The sequence below is a fragment of the Sorex fumeus genome, unplaced genomic scaffold (assembly GCF_029834395.1).
Source record: "Sorex fumeus unplaced genomic scaffold, SorFum_2.1 ptg000098l, whole genome shotgun sequence".
Taxonomy (NCBI): domain Eukaryota; kingdom Metazoa; phylum Chordata; class Mammalia; order Eulipotyphla; family Soricidae; genus Sorex; species Sorex fumeus.
In genome coordinates this window covers 84297662-84317575 of record NW_026606155.1, presented here as the reverse complement: position 1 = coordinate 84317575, position 19914 = coordinate 84297662, and the positions used below count along the sequence as shown (strand labels likewise).

Below are 19914 nucleotides of genomic sequence, written 5' to 3'. Positions count from 1 at the left end.
AGATCATTCTGAATCACCCTGTGAGCCCTCACAAGCAGAGCTGTTCTGCATGTGATCTCCCGCAATTCATCCAGGCTTTTGCCCAGAGAGCTAACTTAGTGGCTTACCTGCTTCCGGCACTTATCAATCTTTTCTTTTTCTTGACTCGTTAGGAAAGAACCCATTTGTTTCTGCCACTGAAGCACCCACTCGTACAATAGGACAAAGCCTCCCGTGGCTGTCTCCAGAGCATTGTAAACCAATTTTCCAAGCTGGTCATCACTGCCTGCCCATTAAAAAGAAAATATAATGAAATCTCTCCATATATTATCTGCGAGGATAACAAAAGAGGGGAAACATAATGCCTTACTTAATAGTGGGTACCAGGTACCCAAACGCAGAAAATACAATTTCATGTAATACTTGTTGTTTGTGATGAATTTTTAATGTTCAAAAATATAGTCCAAGCTCCATGATACTGATTAGTACAAAGAGAAGAGGAGAGGATCAACAATGAGGTCCTCAAAGCACACCAATGCTTCTTCCTACTGGCCACTGTTCACAGTGTTACCATTACCCAGGTCGGCTCTGATGGGGACAGTTACTTAACAGCCACAGAACAATCATGTGACAGAGGAAATGGGAACAGGAAGCTCCACCAAGACAATTCCATCAACACTGGTGAGAGTGCATAACATCACATTTTATTAATTAGGAAATTTGTATACATCAATGATTTTATGAACACAAAAATGGGAATGTTCTCAGTAAGCCCAAGCTGGCTGACAATTTCAAGGCTAAGAACTGGAAGTGACATTTAAGATTGAAAGCTAAAGAGATTTATAGACATATGGCTTCTATTTGTGCCTGAAAAAGCTAAATTTCTCTAACACTAAAGTTTCTTAAAACATATTTTCCATTAACGACAAATTTTTTTTAAAAAAATCACCAAAAAATTGGATGTGGAGAAATTATCACCCACAGTATTACAACTGTGCTTTCTTTCTTTTTCTCTTCTAGTTCTCTCTGCCCTATTTCCCTCTAATTTATCAAATAATAACACAGATGGCTGGATTTCTCTCCCTCGACACTACTAACGTCTCTGTTGCTGTTGCTTTTGACCATACTCTGTGTAAGGGCGAAACTGATGCCATGAGAGGCGGCAGAAATGAGAAAAATCAGATAGGCCTCTAGTTCAGTTGCAAGGTGTTTGCCTTGCCGTGTGCAAGGCAAACACCCTACCCGCTGTGCTATCACTCCAGCCCCAATTGATTCTATCTTATGTATTTTATTACCTATAATAATTTTGTGGCAGGTTTGATTCCTCTGCTCCTCTCAGAGAGCTCGGCAAGCTACCAAGAGTATCTTGCCCACACGGCAAGCTATCCGTGACTTATTACAGTAACAACAAATCTCCCAATTTGTTGTGAGACATTACTAGTGACCGCTCGAGCAAATTGGTGAACAACAGGAGGACAGTGACAGTGACAGTTTCTCTTTAAAGACTGAAAGGTAACCTATACAGAAGAAAACATGTTCTCAGTAAAAATACTTTGAGAAGTACTTTAGAGAACTGGTTTACCTAAATTTTTTTTTTAAAGTACTGTTTTGGCTGCCTACCCCCCACCCAGGCTCAGAGAGAATCACCTGATAACTCTCAGCCCACTGGACAAGATGGTTGAGTGTCAGCATGAGAGCATGCAGTGCTGTGAAACACTAGGGCACTGTGGGGGTGCCTGGGGGATTCCAGGTACATACCTAGTGATGCTTGGGGGGCCATATGGCACCTGGGATGGAAGGCTAACCCTCGTACTAGCTCCTTACCTAGACTGATCTGAGAACACTTTTTAAGCCACAGAAATGCAGTCAGTTTAAACTAAAATCATTTGAACTAAAATGATTTCTTATGCTAGTTTTAAGTAACTCCTGCCATTCTTAAGTCAAAGGTTTGGAAAAGGTTTCCTGATGTTTGAAACTTGGTCAAGCAAAGAAAATAGCTTTGATGGGGACAGGTTGGAGACGGGAGACTTCATAATTCCCAGATGGAATATGTGTTATTCACATCAAGTTCCATCAAATGTATGAGCGACATTGCACAGTGTTGAACAATCCTGATCTCCCCATTGGGTCTAGAAGAGTCTTTTACAATTGCTCTTGATAAGCATTAAAAAAATAGTAATAATTCTAATATAGCTTCCCTCGTCAGTCACTTGTGTATAGAGGATCATAAAAGGAACAAAAGGACACACTGCACTGAAGTGGAAAAAAAACTGGGTCAGCATGAGAACGCTGCTCAGAACACACTTATATGCCCTGCAGCAGTTACTTCTACTGGGGCTGGAGTGATAACACAACCGGTAGGGTGTTTGCCTTGCATGCGGCCACCCCGGGTTCGATTCCCAGCATCCCATATGGTCCCCTGAGCACCGCCAGGAGTGATTCCTGAGTGCAGAGCCAGGAGTAACCCTTGAGCATCACCGGGTATGACCCAAAAAAGCAAAAACAAAACAAAACAAAACAAAAACAAACATAAGTACCCAGTTATTTTTACTACAGTCTCCACAGCGTTTCAGTCATGTTCACAGAGAAGACCCCTGTTCTCTGCTTCTGACAGCTTGAACTGGGAAGGCAAGTGTTTGCTGAGGGCTTAGAAAAACGTTCCAGAGAGAATTCAGACTGATTCCAGGTTTGGGGTGTGGCTAGGCAGCAGAACATATGCTGAATCTATGTGAGGCTCTGGGCAACAGCCATGAAAACAAGTAAACAAAAAGTGAAGATATATTTTGAAGAAAATCTAGACTCCAGGGATGGAAATGAAATCAATAAATCTATATTTATATAAATGTATTTTATATAAACTGAGGTCAGGGAGGTAGTTCAAATGATAAGGCACAGGCTGAGCCCCAAGACTGATCCCTGGCACTGCACGGAGCACCCAGCACTGCTGGTGTAGCTCTGGGTGGCTCCTGAGCTCTGGTGGGAATAATATATATATATGTATATATATATGTATGTATATCTACATATCTACATTTATGGGCTGGATAGCATAGCGGGTAGGGTGTTTGCCTTGCACACAGCCGACCCGAGTTCGATTCCTCTGCCCCACTCAGAGAGCCCAGCAAGCTACTGAGAGTATCTCCCCCACACAGCAAAGCCTGGCAAGCTACCCATGACGTATTCGATATGTCAAAAACAACAAGTCTCGCAATGGAGACGTTACTGATGCCCGCTGGAGAAAACAGATAAGCAATGGGAGGACAGTGACGGTGACATATATTTATATGTATCTTTGTATTACCTCTTATAAAATTAGTTTGCTATAAAGTACTTTTATTATAAAAGTGGTTTATATTATGGTCACCACGCTAATTTTTATATATAACTTATATAATAGAAAAAATAACATGGTGATATTACTAAAAAACAGAGAACAAAAACCATCTCAAAGTGCAAATGCTATCTTCGAATAAGATTATTCATTAAAGTGAATCTACATAATGGCGAGAATAAGAGACCTGGTTAGGGTAATAAGCTTGCATTCATCTGCATTCCTGATTCCCCCCAGACTATTAAAAGCAGTGAGCTTTAGGCTTCAGTTCATGCATCTGAAATGCCTCTTGAGTCAAGGCCAGCCTCAGGTTCAAAGCCAATCAGGACTGCTTAGGTCTTGAACTTGCCCAAATGGTTGCTTTGTCTGAACAGCACAAGCTCTGTGCTTTATGTGCTGAATCTGGTATGCTCTGGGCTGCTCTCAGCCAGCCAAGGTTAAGTGTTCAGTTCATAGACAACTCAGATATTTTAATTCTTTCCTCCCTCCACTTTCCTGTGCTTGCTCCCTAGAAACTCCCTCTTTTTCTGTGTTTCTATAAAGAGGAAGGAAAAAAGACAGCAAGAAGAAAACTCATTTTAAGTCATCTAGTTAGCTCTGATAGAACAGTCATGGTATGGAAAATTAAGATTCATTGTCAAATTCAGAATATGCAAGTGCTTCCTACATTGATTAGCACCTATGACTGATAGGTGATCTGATGAAAGATAAGGTAAGACTGATGAAAGATAATTTATGCTTTGGGCAAAGGAACCAGATACTAAAAACTGGATTTTGATATAAACAATTTGAACCTTCGACTGCTCAGCCAGCTTCACTTCAAATAGCCATCAGTACAGAAACTGCTAAATTACACACCCCAGGTTAGGGAGATAGTTCAAAGGGATGGGGCACATGCTTTGCATGTGAGGGGTCCAGGTTTAATCCCCGGCACTGAGAGCAGGCCCTGAGATCAAGCTGGGAGTAGCCCTAAGCAACCCTTAGTGTGGTTTCCAAATAAACATACTGGCAAAAAAGACACTCAGAGAGTGATTTCAGTTTCTTTTTCTAGAGGCTACACCTGGTAGTGCTCAGGGGCCAAGATCACTCCTGTAAAGTGTGAGGGGAGAGGGGGCATGCCTGCCAAAATCAAACTCTGGGGCTTACATGCGCTCTACCACAATCTCTGCAACTCAAATAAAGTGGCTTTCCTTGTCAGGTATAGATATGCCAAGCAAAATAATGCTAAGTAGGTCTCTTTTTTAAAAAATCTATTTATCATGTTTTTGGTGGTGGTGGTGGTGGGGTTCACATCTGGTGTACTCAGGGCTTACTCCTGGGTCTGTGCTCAGGGATCACTCCTGGTGGGTCTCAGGGGCCATACGGGGTGCTGGGGATTGACCTGGGTTGGCTAAATGCAAGCTAAGTGTCCTGGCTCTGCAAACAGATCTCAACCTAAGAAAATGGGACTTGGTATTCAGAGACCCCGGGAACAAGAGCTCATTTTGTCACACCTAATTCATTCATGAAAGATGCACATGACATAAAACTTTACCAAGTCAGAATATTTCTTTTTCTTTTTTTGCCACACCCAATGGTGCTCAGGGATGACTCCTGGTGGGGTTCAAAGGACCATAAGGACTATGAGAGATGCTAGGGACTGAATTCAGGTTCGGTGTGTAGGTGTGTACAAGAGCTCTACACACGGTACTATCTCTCTGGACTTCCCAATTTAGAGTATTTCAACAATGCTCAATGCAAAATGGTAAGTGAATTACAAAAGACAAACTTCAAATTTTCTCCTGTTAACCATAATTCGAAGAATCTAAATTTTAATTTACATCTTTCAGAAGGAAAAAAAACATATTTTCTCCTTCTGGTCCTTAGAAACGGGAGCTGGCATGACTGATTATTGGTTTACTCATCTTGGGAAGGCACTGGTCCACACGCCACCCACTCAGCCTGCTCCTTCACATAAATGTTTGTCAAGAGAATTGTTCAAATGAAGGGAGCTGGTTTACTCACCAATACACTTCCCTTTGTGCACTAGGAGTGGGTCTGGACCACCCACGGAGAAATACAGGATTTCATAGGAGCCAGGAGAATCTTCACCACTACAGAGAGAATACTGACGGTCTCGCCTTCGAAACAAATTTGGACAATTTTTTTTTTAAACCTCAGGTGCATAGAGAAATTTGTTTATTTACTTAATTTTAATTTTTTGAATCACCGTGAGATAGACCATTACAAAGCTGTTCACGACTGGGTTTCAGTCATACAATGTTCCAACACCTGCCCCTTCACCAGTGCACATTTCCCACCAATATCCTCAGTTTCCCTTTTGTCACCACTTCCGCACAAGCCTGCTCTATGGCAGTATGGTAGGCATCTCTCTATCTCTCTCTCTTTTTCTCTCTCTCCCCCATTCCCTCCCCCTCTCTCTCCATCTCTCCCGCTTTCTCCCCTCTCTCTCTCCCCCACTCCCTCCCCCAGCTCTCTCCCTCCTTCTCTCTCTCCCTCTCTCCCCCCTCCCTCCCCCAGCTCTCTCCCTCCTTCTCTCTCTCCCTCTCTCCCCCCTCCCTCCCCCCCTCTCTCCCTCTCCCTCTCCTCCTCCCCTTTTGGGCATTACAGTTTGCAATTCAGATACTGAAAGGTTATCATGTTTTTCTCTTTACCTCTTTCAGCACTCAGATCCTGTCTAGAGAGATCATTTCCAACTATCACAGTCACAGTGGTCCCTTCTCTATCCTAACTTGTGGCAAGCTTCCACCTGTGGACCAGTCCCTCTGGCCCTTGAACAGAGAAATGTATTGCCCCTCAGTGTTCTTATTCCTTGTTACCCATCTCTTCTAGGAACTATAGGAACTGGGTTGAAGGCACTACTGGAAACATAAATTTAAATTAAATTTACTTAAACTTAAGCTGAAATTTCCCCCCTCCCCCCTTGGGGCAAGAGACTGTGTTCCACAGACCAAGTGCATGCTTTTATGTGGGAGTTCGGGGTTCAAGTACCTCTGTGAGTGACCCTGCAGCCAGGGGCAGTTCTCGAACGCTGCTGTGTGTGACCCCAAAACAAAGCAAAAATTCTTTCTTCGGGCCAGAGATGCAGTGTAAGGGTCTGTTCTGCACACACAAGGCCCCGGGTTCAACCCCCAGCTCCACAGAGAGGAGACCTTCATTCTTTAACTGAGAAGCCACTCTGAGGTACTCAACAGATGTGGCTGCTGGCGGCAGTCCCAGGTAACAAACACACAGGACTGTCCTATCAGCAGAAGGTGCCCCAGCAGCTGCTCAGCTCGGTTCCACAGGATCCCCCAGCTCACTCCTGAGCAATGCACACTGGAAGGCTAAAATGGGAGGCATGAGCTCCACCAGTGCTGGGACTCCAGCTGGGCCCAACCTCTGAGCCCACCCAGTCTGTGACAAATACTCCCCCTCCTCCCCCCACCCCCCGTCTCCCATGACTTCGCCCAAGCTCTCAAGTCCCAACCTCCTCTCCTTCTCTACCTTCCTTTTTTAGTGTTTTAAAAATCTTGAATAGGGCAGCAATTGCTGGGAAGCTAGCTTTTTGGGCAAATAACAGCAGCAGCAACAACAACAACAATAATAATAATAAATCAGGGATGGCACTGCAGGGAAGCGCACTTAAACGCATTTATGAAGCCATGGACAGGTCTCGAGGAAACAGCTCTTAGATCCTAATCATGAACTTCACTTCTCGACTGTCACCAAGAAGTGAGACATGGAGCCCACACTTCCCACTGCACCCCACTGGTGAGTGGCTTTGCTAGTTCTTTGTCCCAGACTTTAGTTTAGGAGAAACTAAAAGTCTTATGATGCATTCTCCACAGTTTCTTCTGCCCTTGCTCCCCGTCACTTGGTCCCGGAGATCCCAGCTAGCTCTCTGACCAGCTCTGTCCCCCGGACTGGAGCCTGTAAGCTGCTCCGCCCTCGTCCTCTGCATTGTAATCTCCTTGATCCTGTGCTCCTGATCCATCTTCCTCCCGTCCTTTGGCTTCAGATTCCCACACTGCTCTCTCCACTTCTGTTCCACTTTCTCCTCAGGCCAGTCGCTGAAACCCTACCTCCCTTGGCCCTTTTCCTTTGGCTGAGGCGAAGTCATTCGTTCTGCCCGCCTGGCCAAACACACGCCAGTCACCCTGGGCTCCTCTATGGCTCGTCCAAACCGATCTCCAAGCATTGGCCTCTCCTCTGCCCACCTCGATCATCACCAACATTCCCCAGCACGCAGATTAGTGGTCTCTCTAACTCTCATCCTATGCCAGTTCCCCTCTCCAACCCCCACACACATGGCCGACAAGACCTATCATGAGCGGAGTCTCTGACACACCTATGGTGTGTCCACATATTCTAGACATCAGCAAATGACGAACATGTTGTTGCTTAAATTTCTACTTCTCAAGTTACCCTGCAGCCAGCGACACACTGAAATTTATGGAGAAAGGGATAAAAGCAAAGATCTGAAATGATATGGTAGGCTTATTAACACACCACCTAATTGGGCATATAAGCACCTCCCAATCAGCTCTGTTCCTGCCTATGGATGGTGGTAACAGTCAATTTTTTTTTTTATTAGTGAAACACCATGAGGTACAGTTGTAGACTTACAGATTTTTGTGCTTGGGTTTCAGTTATACAATGATCGAGTACCCATCTCTCCACCAGTGCCCATTCTCCACCACCAGTAATCCCAGTATCCCTCCCACCCCCCATCTCCCCCATCCCACCCTGCCTCTGTGGCAGGGGATTCCCTTTTGTTCTCTCTCTCCTTTTGGGTGCTGTGGTTTGCAAAAGAGGAATTGAGTGGCAATCATGTTCGGTCTATAGTCTACTTTCAGCATGAATCTCCCATCCTGGGCGGATCTTCCCAACACCCTTTATTTGGTGCTCCCTTCTCTATCTGAGCTGCCTTTTTCCCTAGCATGTGTGGCTGGTCTCCAAGCCATGGAGTAAACCGCCTGGTACTTATCTCGGCTATTCTTGGGTGTTAGTCTCCTATTTTGTTACTTTATGTTCCCCAGATGAATGCAATCTTTCTGTGTCTATCCCGCTCTTTCTGACTCATTTCGCTTAACATGATACTTTCCATGTAGTACCACTTGTGTGTAAATTTCATGACTTCATCTTTTCTAACAGCTACATAGTACTCCACTGTGTAGATGTACCAAAGTTTCTTTAACCAGACATCTGTTCTCAGGCACTCAGGTTTTTTCCAGATTCTGGCTATTGTAAACAGTGCTGCAATGAACAAACAAGTGCAGATGCACTTTGACTATACTTTTTTGCCTCTCTGGGATATATTCCCAGGAGTGGTATTGTACCCTAGCTTTTTTGAGGGAGCTGGTAACAGTCAATTTTGTCTAGATCATGAGCACTAGCAATGCTCAGGGCTTACTTCTGGTTCTGTGCTCAGGAATTACTCCTAAAAGTACTCAGGGAACCATATCTGGTGCTGGGGACCAAACCCCGGTTGGCTGTGTGTAAGGAAAGCTCCTTACCTGCTGCACTATTGCTTTGGTCCCTCCTACCCACTATTTCTATGCTTCGGCATAGAAAAGTGGAAAAGAATGGAACAACTCAGGGGACCAGGAGCTGCGCTGGGTGCAACTTGGGGGCTCTTTCTGTTTTCTCACCTACAGGAGGTAGGGCTTCACATGTGCAAGTCCCACCCCCATCTCCCCAGTCTACTTTAATTCTCTACTGTGTACCAAACATTATCTGACAATTTCTTATTTGCCTGTGGACAGTCTCCTTTAACCAGAAAACAAGGCCCATGAATCAGAGTCCTTCCTGATCTTTCTTACAGAACCCCCAGCATGATTAAGCATGATGTTGGGAGCTTAGTAAGTGCTCATTAAAGTATCTGTTGAATGAGTGAATGAAGGCCCAGGACTCTGCATGCTACTCCTTTCAATTACTGTCAATTCATATAATGTCCAACAAGGAGACCATCTGTGCTATTTTTACTAACTGAAATAATAAGAATAAAATCAAATACTTAATTTCCTTTGACAGTCTAACCTATAAGGACCAACAGATAGGAAGGAACAAAAAGGTTGTAGAAGGAGGACTGTCTTGGGGTCAGAGGTGCGGTCACTGGTATGACACTTGCCTTGCATGTACAAGGCCCTGCCTGGGCTCTTGAACCACCGTCACATGGTTCCCCACACCACCAGGAGTGACCTCTACCAGAAAGAAAAAGTCAGATCACATAACACAAGAGACAAGGATTAAAGAGTTTTAGGCTATATTGTAAAGAAGGATGAATTATAAAACTAGTTTTAAAATACCAGGAATGTGTTCAAACATGAAAACTATGTTTTACACTGTGAATAGGTTTACTTCTACAGATTTTTAAAAAGTTAATACTCTTACCTGAAAGTGCCATTAAGTTTTACTATACTTTACTTAGGTTTTTTTGGATCCACTGTTGCCCAGAGATCACCCTGGTTCTGTGCTCAGAAAACCATCAGGGGTGCCAGGGATCAAGCTGGGGTCAGCTGCTTGTGAGGCCAGCGGCCAACCCACTGCATTATCTTACCAGCCCTTTAAATAATTTTAATTCTTCTCCGCCATCTCAGAAACACCAGGGGCTTACCGAGCCCTTCCTGAGGAGCTGGTTCGATGTTTACCATTTCCTGCCAGGTCAGGGGAGCCCCCTTGCAGATTGGCAGCGAGCTTGTGTGCCCCCAGATCTCTCCGACAGGTGTGATCTAGGTTTGACAAACTAGCAATTTCCAAACGTTCCTAGAAAAAGGACAAGGAAAATCGAATTTAGATGTAAGTCACAAGGGAAAGGTGATTATGAACTATAAATTCAGTACAGAGGGCAAATCCTATGTGGTTCCCTGAGCACTGCCAGGAGTAATTCCTGAGTGTAGAGCCAGGAGTAACCCCTGTGCATCGCCGGGTGTGACCCAAAAAGCAAAAAAAAAAAAAAAACTCAAAAAACCCAAAAAAAACAACAAACTCAAATACGTAGCTGTTCAAGGACTGAAGGCCAGGTTATAGTTTGAAGATAACATGAATACTATTCATGATAATGCTTAAATTATTGAAATAGGGACCATGATCACATCTCAAGGGTCTAGAGAGCATGTTGAGGCCGAGTTCAATCCTGGCACCTAAGTGTGTCCCCTTGCCCAGTGGTCCCAGAGATCACCCTGGTTCTGTGTTCAGAAAACCATCTGGGGTGCCAGGGATCTAAGAAAGATCTCAGAATAAGTGTGCAAAGTGTGAAGAGCACAAGCAAGGATAAGATAAGCAGAGGTTATATAAGATAAACAGAGATAAGCAGAAGGAAGTGCCTTCTGATCGAGAGAGAAAAAGAGAGAAAGAGAGAAAGAGAGGGAGAAAGAGAGAGAGAGGAAAGCAGAAAGAGAGGAGGAGGGAAAGAAAGAGCAGAGAGGCCGAGAGGACACAGGGATACAGACTGGGTGACCGAAGATTCAACGGACTCATGTCCCTCCCATTCATATACAGGAGGACAGACTCTGAGCTGAGGGGAGCACCACATGAGACAGACAGAGAGAGAGAGAGAGAGAGAGAGAGAGAGAGAGAGAGAGAGAGAGACTACCTACATAGGTCTTACCACTAACAAATTAAGGGATGGGAAAAAAATGTGTCACAGTCAGTGTCACCTGCCAAGGTGACAAAAGCTGGGTGGTAGAAAGACCAAATATGAAGCCAGGTACTGCTAATTTATATACTAGTGCCACCTCCTGTGATGTCCTATCAGTTCCTTTAAGTGCTACCGATCCATGAGAGTGAAAGAGGAAAATTTTCTCTGCATCTTTCAAAACATATATAACTCCCCCCCCCACCCCACACATCTCAATTGAGTTGGACTCAGAAAACAATATTGCAACAACCTTTAAAAAAAATACTCTTTTGTATCCCTTCTCAACACAGAGTGAAATGCATGGACCCATATGTTCTCTTTCCATTCACTCCTCAATAGGAACAAATAGGTTTTTTTTTACCTCAGTGTTAGGGTTCCAGGGGTTTAGGCATGTGGCTCAGTAGCAGAGCACCTGCCTTGCAGGCATGTGCCAGGGGTTGGGTCCCCAGAACCAGCCCACATGCAGAGTGCTCTCCTAGAAGCCCTGGGCTCGCTGGTGTGACAAGACTGAAGTTGCACCATAACCAAAGTGCATCTCAGCTGAGGAGGGCAGCCTTCAGCAAGCACAGCAGTCCCGGGCTTCACAACAGTGACGAAGGGAAGGGAAAGGGGGAGAAAGAACTGCAGGGGCCAGAGAGATAGTGCAGCGGGTAGGGCACTTGCCTTGCAGGCAGTCAACCCCAGTTCAATTCCAGGCACAACATAAGGTCCCCTGAGCACTGCCACGAGTGATCTCTGAGTCAGGAGTAAGCCTGAATCACAGCTGGGTGTGGCCCAAACCCACCCCTCACCCCTGCAAAAAAAAAAAATTGGTTTGGGTTAATCATCCAAGCTCTCAAAACCTTTATTTCATTTGATTGTAGTCACATAAGCTTAATCATCAGGTAACACACAATACTAAATTTCGCTTCCTATCTGGGGGAATCTAAGCTACTTTGAATGAGATTTGGGGGAATTTTTAACGCTTCCTTTTAAGCTTCAGTACTGACAGTGAAGCAGGAGGGAATATATCCACAGTGATAAAAAGATTTTATGGTCAGCAACTATTTTATTATGGGAAACTTGTTTACAGCACCTGTTTAGCCATTTCTTTCCTCTTTTTCTCTTCTTTGATCTCTTCTTTCCGTCTCTCAATCTCATGAAGGATTTCACGTTGCTGAAATGAATCACAGCACCCATCAAATGCCGGCCTCTGATACCCATACAAGAAGTCAATTCAGAATAACAGAAATCAGGGTTGGAGCGATAGCACAGCAGATAGGGCATTTGCCTTGCACGTAGCTGGCCTGAATTCGATTCCCAGCATCCCTTGTGGTTCCCCAAGCACTGCCAGGTATAATTCCTGAGTGAAAAGCCAGGAGTAACCCCTGTGCATCGCCGGTGTGATCCAAAAAGAAAAAAAACACAGAATAATGGAAATCTCTAAGAATTTCAACAACTCAGACAGCTCAGCCTTCCTGAGACAGAGAAAACAGAAGCCCCAGTTACGTCAGCTTTGACTGGAGCTCTGAGGCATCATTCCCATTAAATGCAGCCCTACACTGAGTTTCTGGAGTACTTACTCCCACTCCTCTTGCTTCCAGGGGGAATTCTCCCCAGAGCAACACGGCTGGCAGCTCGCTTCTCCCCACTCACTCAGCCCCGTATTTATGAAGTGTGCAGGTCTACACAGAGCAGCACTTGTGCCCGAGTGTGGGGCAGCAGCAGAGGGAGGCTGAGTCAGCCTCAGTTCACCCCAGCCCACAGCCCTCTGGCCTACAGCCACAATCTCCAAATCTGCGTTCTCACTATTAGAAGAAGTACTTTGATCTCTTCCACCTGTCCGATAGATGTCTATTGCTCAAATGGTTCTGATTTAGGTAGTAGTTTCTTTCTTTTGTTTTTTTTTTTTCTTTTTTGGGGGGTCACACCCAGCAATGCACAGGGTTACTCCTGGTAGTGCTCAGGGGACCATTTGGGATGCTGGGAATCAAACCCGGGTTGGCTGTGTGCAAGGCAAACTCCCTAACCACTGTGGTATCACACCAGCCCCTAGTAGTTTATCTCTAAGTAGTTAAAAAAAAAAGGAACTGCAAAAGACACAAGAACACAATGAACAAAATAAAATGGAAAAAGGCAAATAGAACCAAGAGCAAGAAACTAAGAAAAGCAGGGGAAAAAAAGGTCTAGCAGTAATGGACTAATGACAACAAATAATGAAACTTATAGGAAGCAAATGAAAAAAGCTTTTTTCCAGGAAAGGGGGGGGAAAACCATAAAGGGGCTGGGAAGACAGCACAGTGGATGGGTTATATGAGGACCTGGGTTCCATCCCTAGCACCACAGGATCTACTCAGAACTGATCAGGCCCTAACACTGACCCATCCTACCTGGTTGGTGCCACTCCTGGGAGCTCCCGAACACGGCTGGGTGGCCCCCAAAACAAACACACGTAAAAACTCGAGGACTGAAGAGATTGTCCCGCGAGTAAGGCCTCGCACATGGATGACCTGGACTGATCTCTGGAATCCTATATGGTTTCCTGGACCCTGCCAGGCACGATCCTTGAGTACAGAGCCAGAAATAGGCCCTGAGCACCACCAGGTGTGGCCCCCAAATAAAAAAAAAATTGGAAAAACATTCCTGGTGGGAAGTCTGACCATCCTCTGGGTGTGGCACTTACTAAATGAAAATGTAAGTTCTGGTGCAATTTCAATCAAAACCCGAGAGGGTTTATTTGCTTGATTTTGAGAGAGCAATTTACAATTCATTTGTAAGAATAAATGGGTTAGAATGAGGAAAAAATTATGGAAGATAAAGGGACAGAGGTTAGAGCTTGACTTTTCAGATAGTCAAACATCGAAGAGATAGAACAATTCAGAATATGACAGAGACTCTGGGGGGAAAAAAACCCAACCCACACGAATTGACAAAATGAGTAATCCATGCACCAAACTAAGTATATAGAATAAGTAACAATAGGGGCAGAAGAGTTAATACTGAGGACAGGGCATTTGCTTTTCTTACAGGTGCTGACCCGGGTTCAACCCCTGGCATCCCATCTGGTCCTCTGAGCACCACCAGGAGTAACTCCTGAGTGCAGAGCCAGGAGTAACCTCTGAGCACCACCAGATGTGGCCCAAAACAAACAAACAAACAAAACAAAAATAAAGAAGTAACAATATACTTTAGGAACCAGGGACACAGCTCAGTAGTAGAGCACTTGTCTTATACATATGAAGCTCTGGGTTTGATACCAGACACCATAAGAAAAATGAAACTGAAATATATACTTTAAGGTAGGGAGATAGCTCAAAGGGTAGGAGCACATACCTGGCAAGTGCAAGGCTCTGAGTGTGATCCCCAGCATCCCCATACTGCCTCTAGCCCAGGCCTGCACAGCTGCACGGACGGGGGGGGGGGGGGGGGGGGGGGGCAGAGTCACTGGGGGATTCCCTCCTCTCTCCTACTCACCAATCCATTTAAAAAATAACTCAGGAGTGTATATTCTCATCATCACTTTTATGGGGGGGAGTGGAGACAAGGATGGGGGTTGAACCTGGGGTCTCACATATGCAAGGAGCACAGTAAGTGCTCAACTGCTGAGCTACATCTTCAGCCCTAGGAGAATACATTCTCATGCTAAAAGATCAAAGATAAACAAAACACTACTGGTTCCCACAGAGGCAAAGGCGAAAGACCCACAAATTCCAGCACAGGTTTACAAATGCAGGAAGACACTAGATGCCTGGTGAAGGAAAGTCTTTCCAACCTTCCAGCTGTTAGGCCAGAGAAGGAACCACTATGACAATGACAGTTGAAAATAATCACTCCTTTTGACAACCCCCATCCTTGTCTCTGGACAAGAACTGAGTGGTGAAAGCAGGTAAAGGGATATACAGGATCACCTTACAGTACCTGTACTGCAAACCACGATGAGAGAGAGAGGAGGGAGAGAGGGGGAAAGGGAAGGTGGTGGGAGAGAGAAAGAAAGAAAGAGAGAGGAAGGGAGAGAGAGAGAGCGAGTGAGAGCAAGCGCCTGCCATAAAGGCAGATGAGGTGGGGGGGGTGGAGTGAGGGAAAAGGGATATTGGTTCTGGGAAATGTACACTGGTGAAGTGACGGGTGTTGGAACACTGTATGACTGAACCCCAATCATGAACAACTTTGTAACTGTGTATTTCATAGTTATTTAATAAAAAAATTTTTTAAAAAATTTTAAAGAAGAAAAGAAATTCTTTCCAGACCCAGGGTCTGTCCTAGGCTTGTTGCAGGGTCGTCGTGCTCAGAGCATTCCCCTCTCTCTCAATAATCTCTCACAATAACCTGCATTTCCTGAATCAAAGACCCAGCAGAAACTGTGGAGACCGGGGCTGGAGCAATAGCACAGGGGGTAGGGTATTTGCCTTGCACGCGTCTGACCAGCTTTGATTCCCAGCATCTCATATGGTCCCCTGAGCACCGCCAGGAGTAATTCCTGAGTGCATGAGCCAGGAGTAAGCCCTGTGCATCACCGGGTGTGACCCAAAAAGAAAAATAAAGAAACTGCAGAGACCTGTATACACCCGAGATGAACAAGGAACGTGATCTCGATAAAAACATGCTGAAGGACTCTTGGCACCTGCACCACCAAAGGCGATCTCACAAAGGGTCAGGATGCAGAAGGGAAACGTGTGCCCACGGAAACTGAAGGGCTCACCTCCTCCTCTTCTCTCCGCTGGGCCTCCAGCCGCTTCCGCTGCTCCTCCTGAGCCTGCCGCTCCAGCATTTCCTCGTGGAAGGACTTGGGAGGGGGCTTGTTATGCTCGCTGAGGAACGCCTGCACGTGGTAGGCCAGTTCAAATATCATCACCTAGAGAGGGAGGAAAAAACCATCCACGCATGGCCGCATCAGGGAAGTCACCATCCATAGAAGGACGAGAGAAAAGCCTGCAGGGGGGGCAGCAATGATGCTTCCCCTCCACGTTCTGAGTCAGGTGTACAGTGCAGCTGCAGCAGGAAACGGCTTGACAGCACTCATCATGTGGCTCTCAAGACCAGGCTCTATGCTACACCAAAAGCTACACTTGCCTTTTGTAGTTCTATCCAGCTTATTTTTTGGTACAATGAACTAACAAGTGTTACAATGGAGATGTTACTGGTGCCCTCTTGAGCAAATGATGAACAACAGGAAGACAGTGCTACAGTGCTACAATGAACTAATAAAATATTTAAGGCTGCATGAAAGTTAAAGCGACCCTTCCAAGGAGACAACTTGTGTGAAAAATGACAGTTGAAAAAAAGGATCATTCCTTGATGATTGAACCTGGGCCTTTTTTGTGCAAGGCATATATTCTACCACTGTACTGCCACTCTGGCCTCCAACTTGTGTATTTCTGATGAAGAAGAATAAAATTGTGAAATAGTCAAAAACCAGGAAGGTTAATCAGTCCAGTCGCTGGTCCTGAAATCAATCAGCACATCACTGGAGTTATGCATGGATTTCCCAGAGGAAATTTGACCCCGTGGGAGTCACAGGCAGCGCATCATTACGTGACAGATGGACACTTGACTGTAGTTTCATGAGTCCTTCAGGCAGCCTGCAACGACCTGGCTACTATTTTGAGAAATGTGTATGACACTACTTCCACTACCCAGCCGTCGCCACACTCCAGGACGCTTTCCGGACCCGCGCGGCAGCTCCGGCCGAGACCCACGCACAACTGAAGACCCACAGAACAAGGTAAGCGGAACTCTCTGAGACCTTGGACTCCAGGCTCGGCGGACCCAGGGACAGAGCTTCTCTGCTTGCTCCCACCACCACAGGTGACAAAGGGATTCTAATCAGGAGCCCCACCCTACCCTGCCCTGTCTGCTTCCATCAACCACCCAGGGTTCGAATTGTGCACAGGAGACCCACCCTACCCAGATAAATACCCCACTGGCAGACTTCCACTCTCGACACTACTTCCACTACCCAGCCGTCGCCACACTCCAGGACGCTTTCCGCACCCGCGCGGCCGCAAGCGGCCGCACGACACATCATAAGACACTAAATACCCGTCTTCTGGAATTGTCATACCATATTTGATAGGGTTCAAATATGGTAACACCTACAAGGGTGATTAGAGGTCACCCCAAAAGCCTATATACCTCTCGGAAAGACTGGCAAGCTACCGAGAGTATTCCGCCCGCACGGAAGAGCCTGGCAAGCTATCCGCTGTGTATTCGATATGCCAAAACCAGTAACTACAACTGGTCTCATTCACCTGACCCTGAAGGCTTCACCGACATGGCAGCACTGAGAAGGATGAGAAAGGAGAGGCCGACAAAATCTCAAGGCCGACGTAGGCTGCCACAACGAAGGAAGACAAAAATGATCGTCTGTACTTTCAATGCACGTACGCTAGCATCAGATGCATCCATCGAGGACCTGATGGTACAAGCGCGAATGATCAAGTACGACATCATTGGTCTGACCGAGACAAGAAGACACGAATCTCACCATGCCGTTTTCGACACTGGAGAAGAATTGTTCCTCGGAACATGCGATAAAAGAGGTGTTGGAGGCGTCGGTGTCCTTGTCAACACAAACTTGGCCAAGAGCATTGATTCATTCGAATGCCTAACAACCCGAATCGGACGTTTACATTTGAATAGATGTGGCTCACTGCCTGCAGTTTCTATCTTCGTTGTCTACGCACCAACATCTCATTATGATGAAAGAGAAATCGAGAAGTTCTACATGGAGCTAGAGAAGTTCTATAAAGAAGACCACACCTTCTACAAGATCATTGTGGGTGATTTTAATGCCAAGATAGGACCGAGAAGATCAGCTGAAGAACTTCACATCGGAACCCATGGCCTAGAATGGAACGAACAGGGTGAGAGACTGTCTGAGTTCATCATGTCGACCAAGACCATTCATGGTAACTCACAGTTCCAGAAGGCAGAATCTAAACGATGGACATGGGAGTCTCCCGGTGGACGATTCCACAACGAAATAGACCACATCATATTCAATCGACGGTTTTGCCTGACCAATGTCGCTGTTGTCCCAAAATTTCGAACGGGATCGGACCACCGTCTCCTTCGTACAAAATTCTACTTCACAGAGCAGGGAGAAAGGGCTGCAAAGTTCAAAAAGAGAACTCCCAGAACGACCACCAACTGGGAACTCTTTGGTACTATTGCGGCAACATGGGAAGATGCCATTGTTGACAACATTGACGAGGAATACGATCGACTGGTTCAGCACCTCCATGAATGTGCGAGGAACGCCAAGAGAGAGATAGCCACAAAAAGTCGCCTATCTTCGAAAACTCTTGAGCTAATTCACCAGCGTGGTTTGGCGCATGCCTCAGGCAACCGCAAGCTAACGTCCGAGCTTGCAAAGCAGTGCAGAGATGCGATCAAGGAAGACCTCAAAGAGAGAAGAGCAGAAGTACTGGTAGATGCGGCAGAAGCCGGGAAAAGTATTCGTAACGCCCGCCTGTCCTTCGCCAACTATAAGACCAAGATGACTGCCCTCCGACGTCCTGATGGATCCATCACATCCTCCAGAACGGCAATGGAGAAGATTATCCATGACTTCTACTCAAATCTCTTCGATAGCCATGTCCACTTGCCGACATACCAAATTCCACAGGATGGGTATGTCGTTCCCAACGTTCTCCCTTCCGAAATCCGACACGCCATTTCATCAGTAAAGAAGCAAACAGCACCCGGCCCAGACAAGGTCAGACCTGAACACCTGAAGAACCTGCCGTCAGTACTCATCAATACACTGGCTCGGCTCTTCACTCGCTACCTGTCTGAATGCAAGGTTCCATCTCAATGGAAAACCAGCAGGACCGTACTACTGTTCAAGAAGGGAGACATCCATGACATTGGCAACTATCGCCCGATCTGCCTATTGTCTGTCATCTACAAGTTGTTCACTCGAGTCATCCTGAATAGGATTGGCAGAACACTAGATGAAGGACAACCATGTGAGCAAGCAGGGTTCCGCAAAGGATTCAGCACCATCGACCATATCCACACGATAACCAAACTCATTGAGGTTTCTCGGGAGTTCAAGATGCCGCTCTGCTTAACATTCATTGATTTAAAGAAGGCCTTTGATTCTGTTGAGACGGAAGCGGTCATTGAAGCCCTAGCCAATCAGGGCATTCAAGCCCAATACATCAGGATCCTCCGTGAGCTGTATTGCGGATTCACTACCAGGATCTCACCATTCTACAAAGAAGTGATCGTTGATGTCAAGAGAGGGGTGCGGCAGGGTGATACCATTTCACCAAAACTCTTCAGTGCCACCCTCGAGAACATCATGCGACGACTGGAATGGGAAGGAATGGGAGTGAAGATAGATGGTCGGCAACTACACCACCTCCGCTTTGCTGATGACATTGTTTTAATAACACCAAACATCAGCCAAGCGGCACAAATGCTGGCCGACTTTGACCGTGAGTGTGGAAAGGTAGGACTACAGCTGAATCTTACGAAGACAATGTTTATGAGAAACAGCCTTGTTCCTGACGCCCCAATCGCTCTCAATGGAACGACCATCTCCGAATGCAACAGCTATGTGTACCTAGGTCGAGAGGTCAACATGACAAATGACCTGGCACCCGAGCTGCGCAGGAGGAAGAGAGCGGCTTGGAACGCCTTCAAGAACGTCGAAGAAATAGCTAAGAGGACGAAGAACCTCCGGCTCCGGGCACATCTCTTTGATTCCACTGTTCTTCCTGCATAAACATATGCCTCAGAGACCTGGGCCCTACGCAAACAAGATGAGAACGCCATTCAGGTCTCCCAAAGAAGAATAGAAAGAGCTATGCTTGGAATATCACGTTTCACTCAAATGAGAGAACGAATCCGGAGTTCTGACATCCGTCGACGATCAAGGATCAGGGACGCTGTCTCATTTGCCAAGGTGTCGAAAATCAGATGGGCTGGTCACGTAATGAGATTTAAAGACGACCGTTGGACTAGAGCTGTTACTGATTGGATTCCACGGGATGTC

The 19914-nt window shown here is 45.9% G+C and overlaps 1 protein-coding gene across 1 annotated transcript in view; it reads right to left on the bottom strand.

The window, feature by feature from the left end:
* Positions 1–19914, bottom strand: part of EIF2AK4 (eukaryotic translation initiation factor 2 alpha kinase 4) — a 109713-nt gene that overhangs the window by 72719 nt on the left and 17080 nt on the right. Inside the window, exons 4-8 of the mRNA XM_056133372.1 lie at positions 15610–15762; positions 12007–12087; positions 9909–10057; positions 5315–5430; positions 108–265 (exon numbers count right to left, since the gene is read on the bottom strand). Coding sequence (XP_055989347.1) covers positions 108–265; positions 5315–5430; positions 9909–10057; positions 12007–12087; positions 15610–15762 — 657 coding nt within the window. The remainder of the gene's footprint in view (positions 1–107; positions 266–5314; positions 5431–9908; positions 10058–12006; positions 12088–15609; positions 15763–19914) is intronic.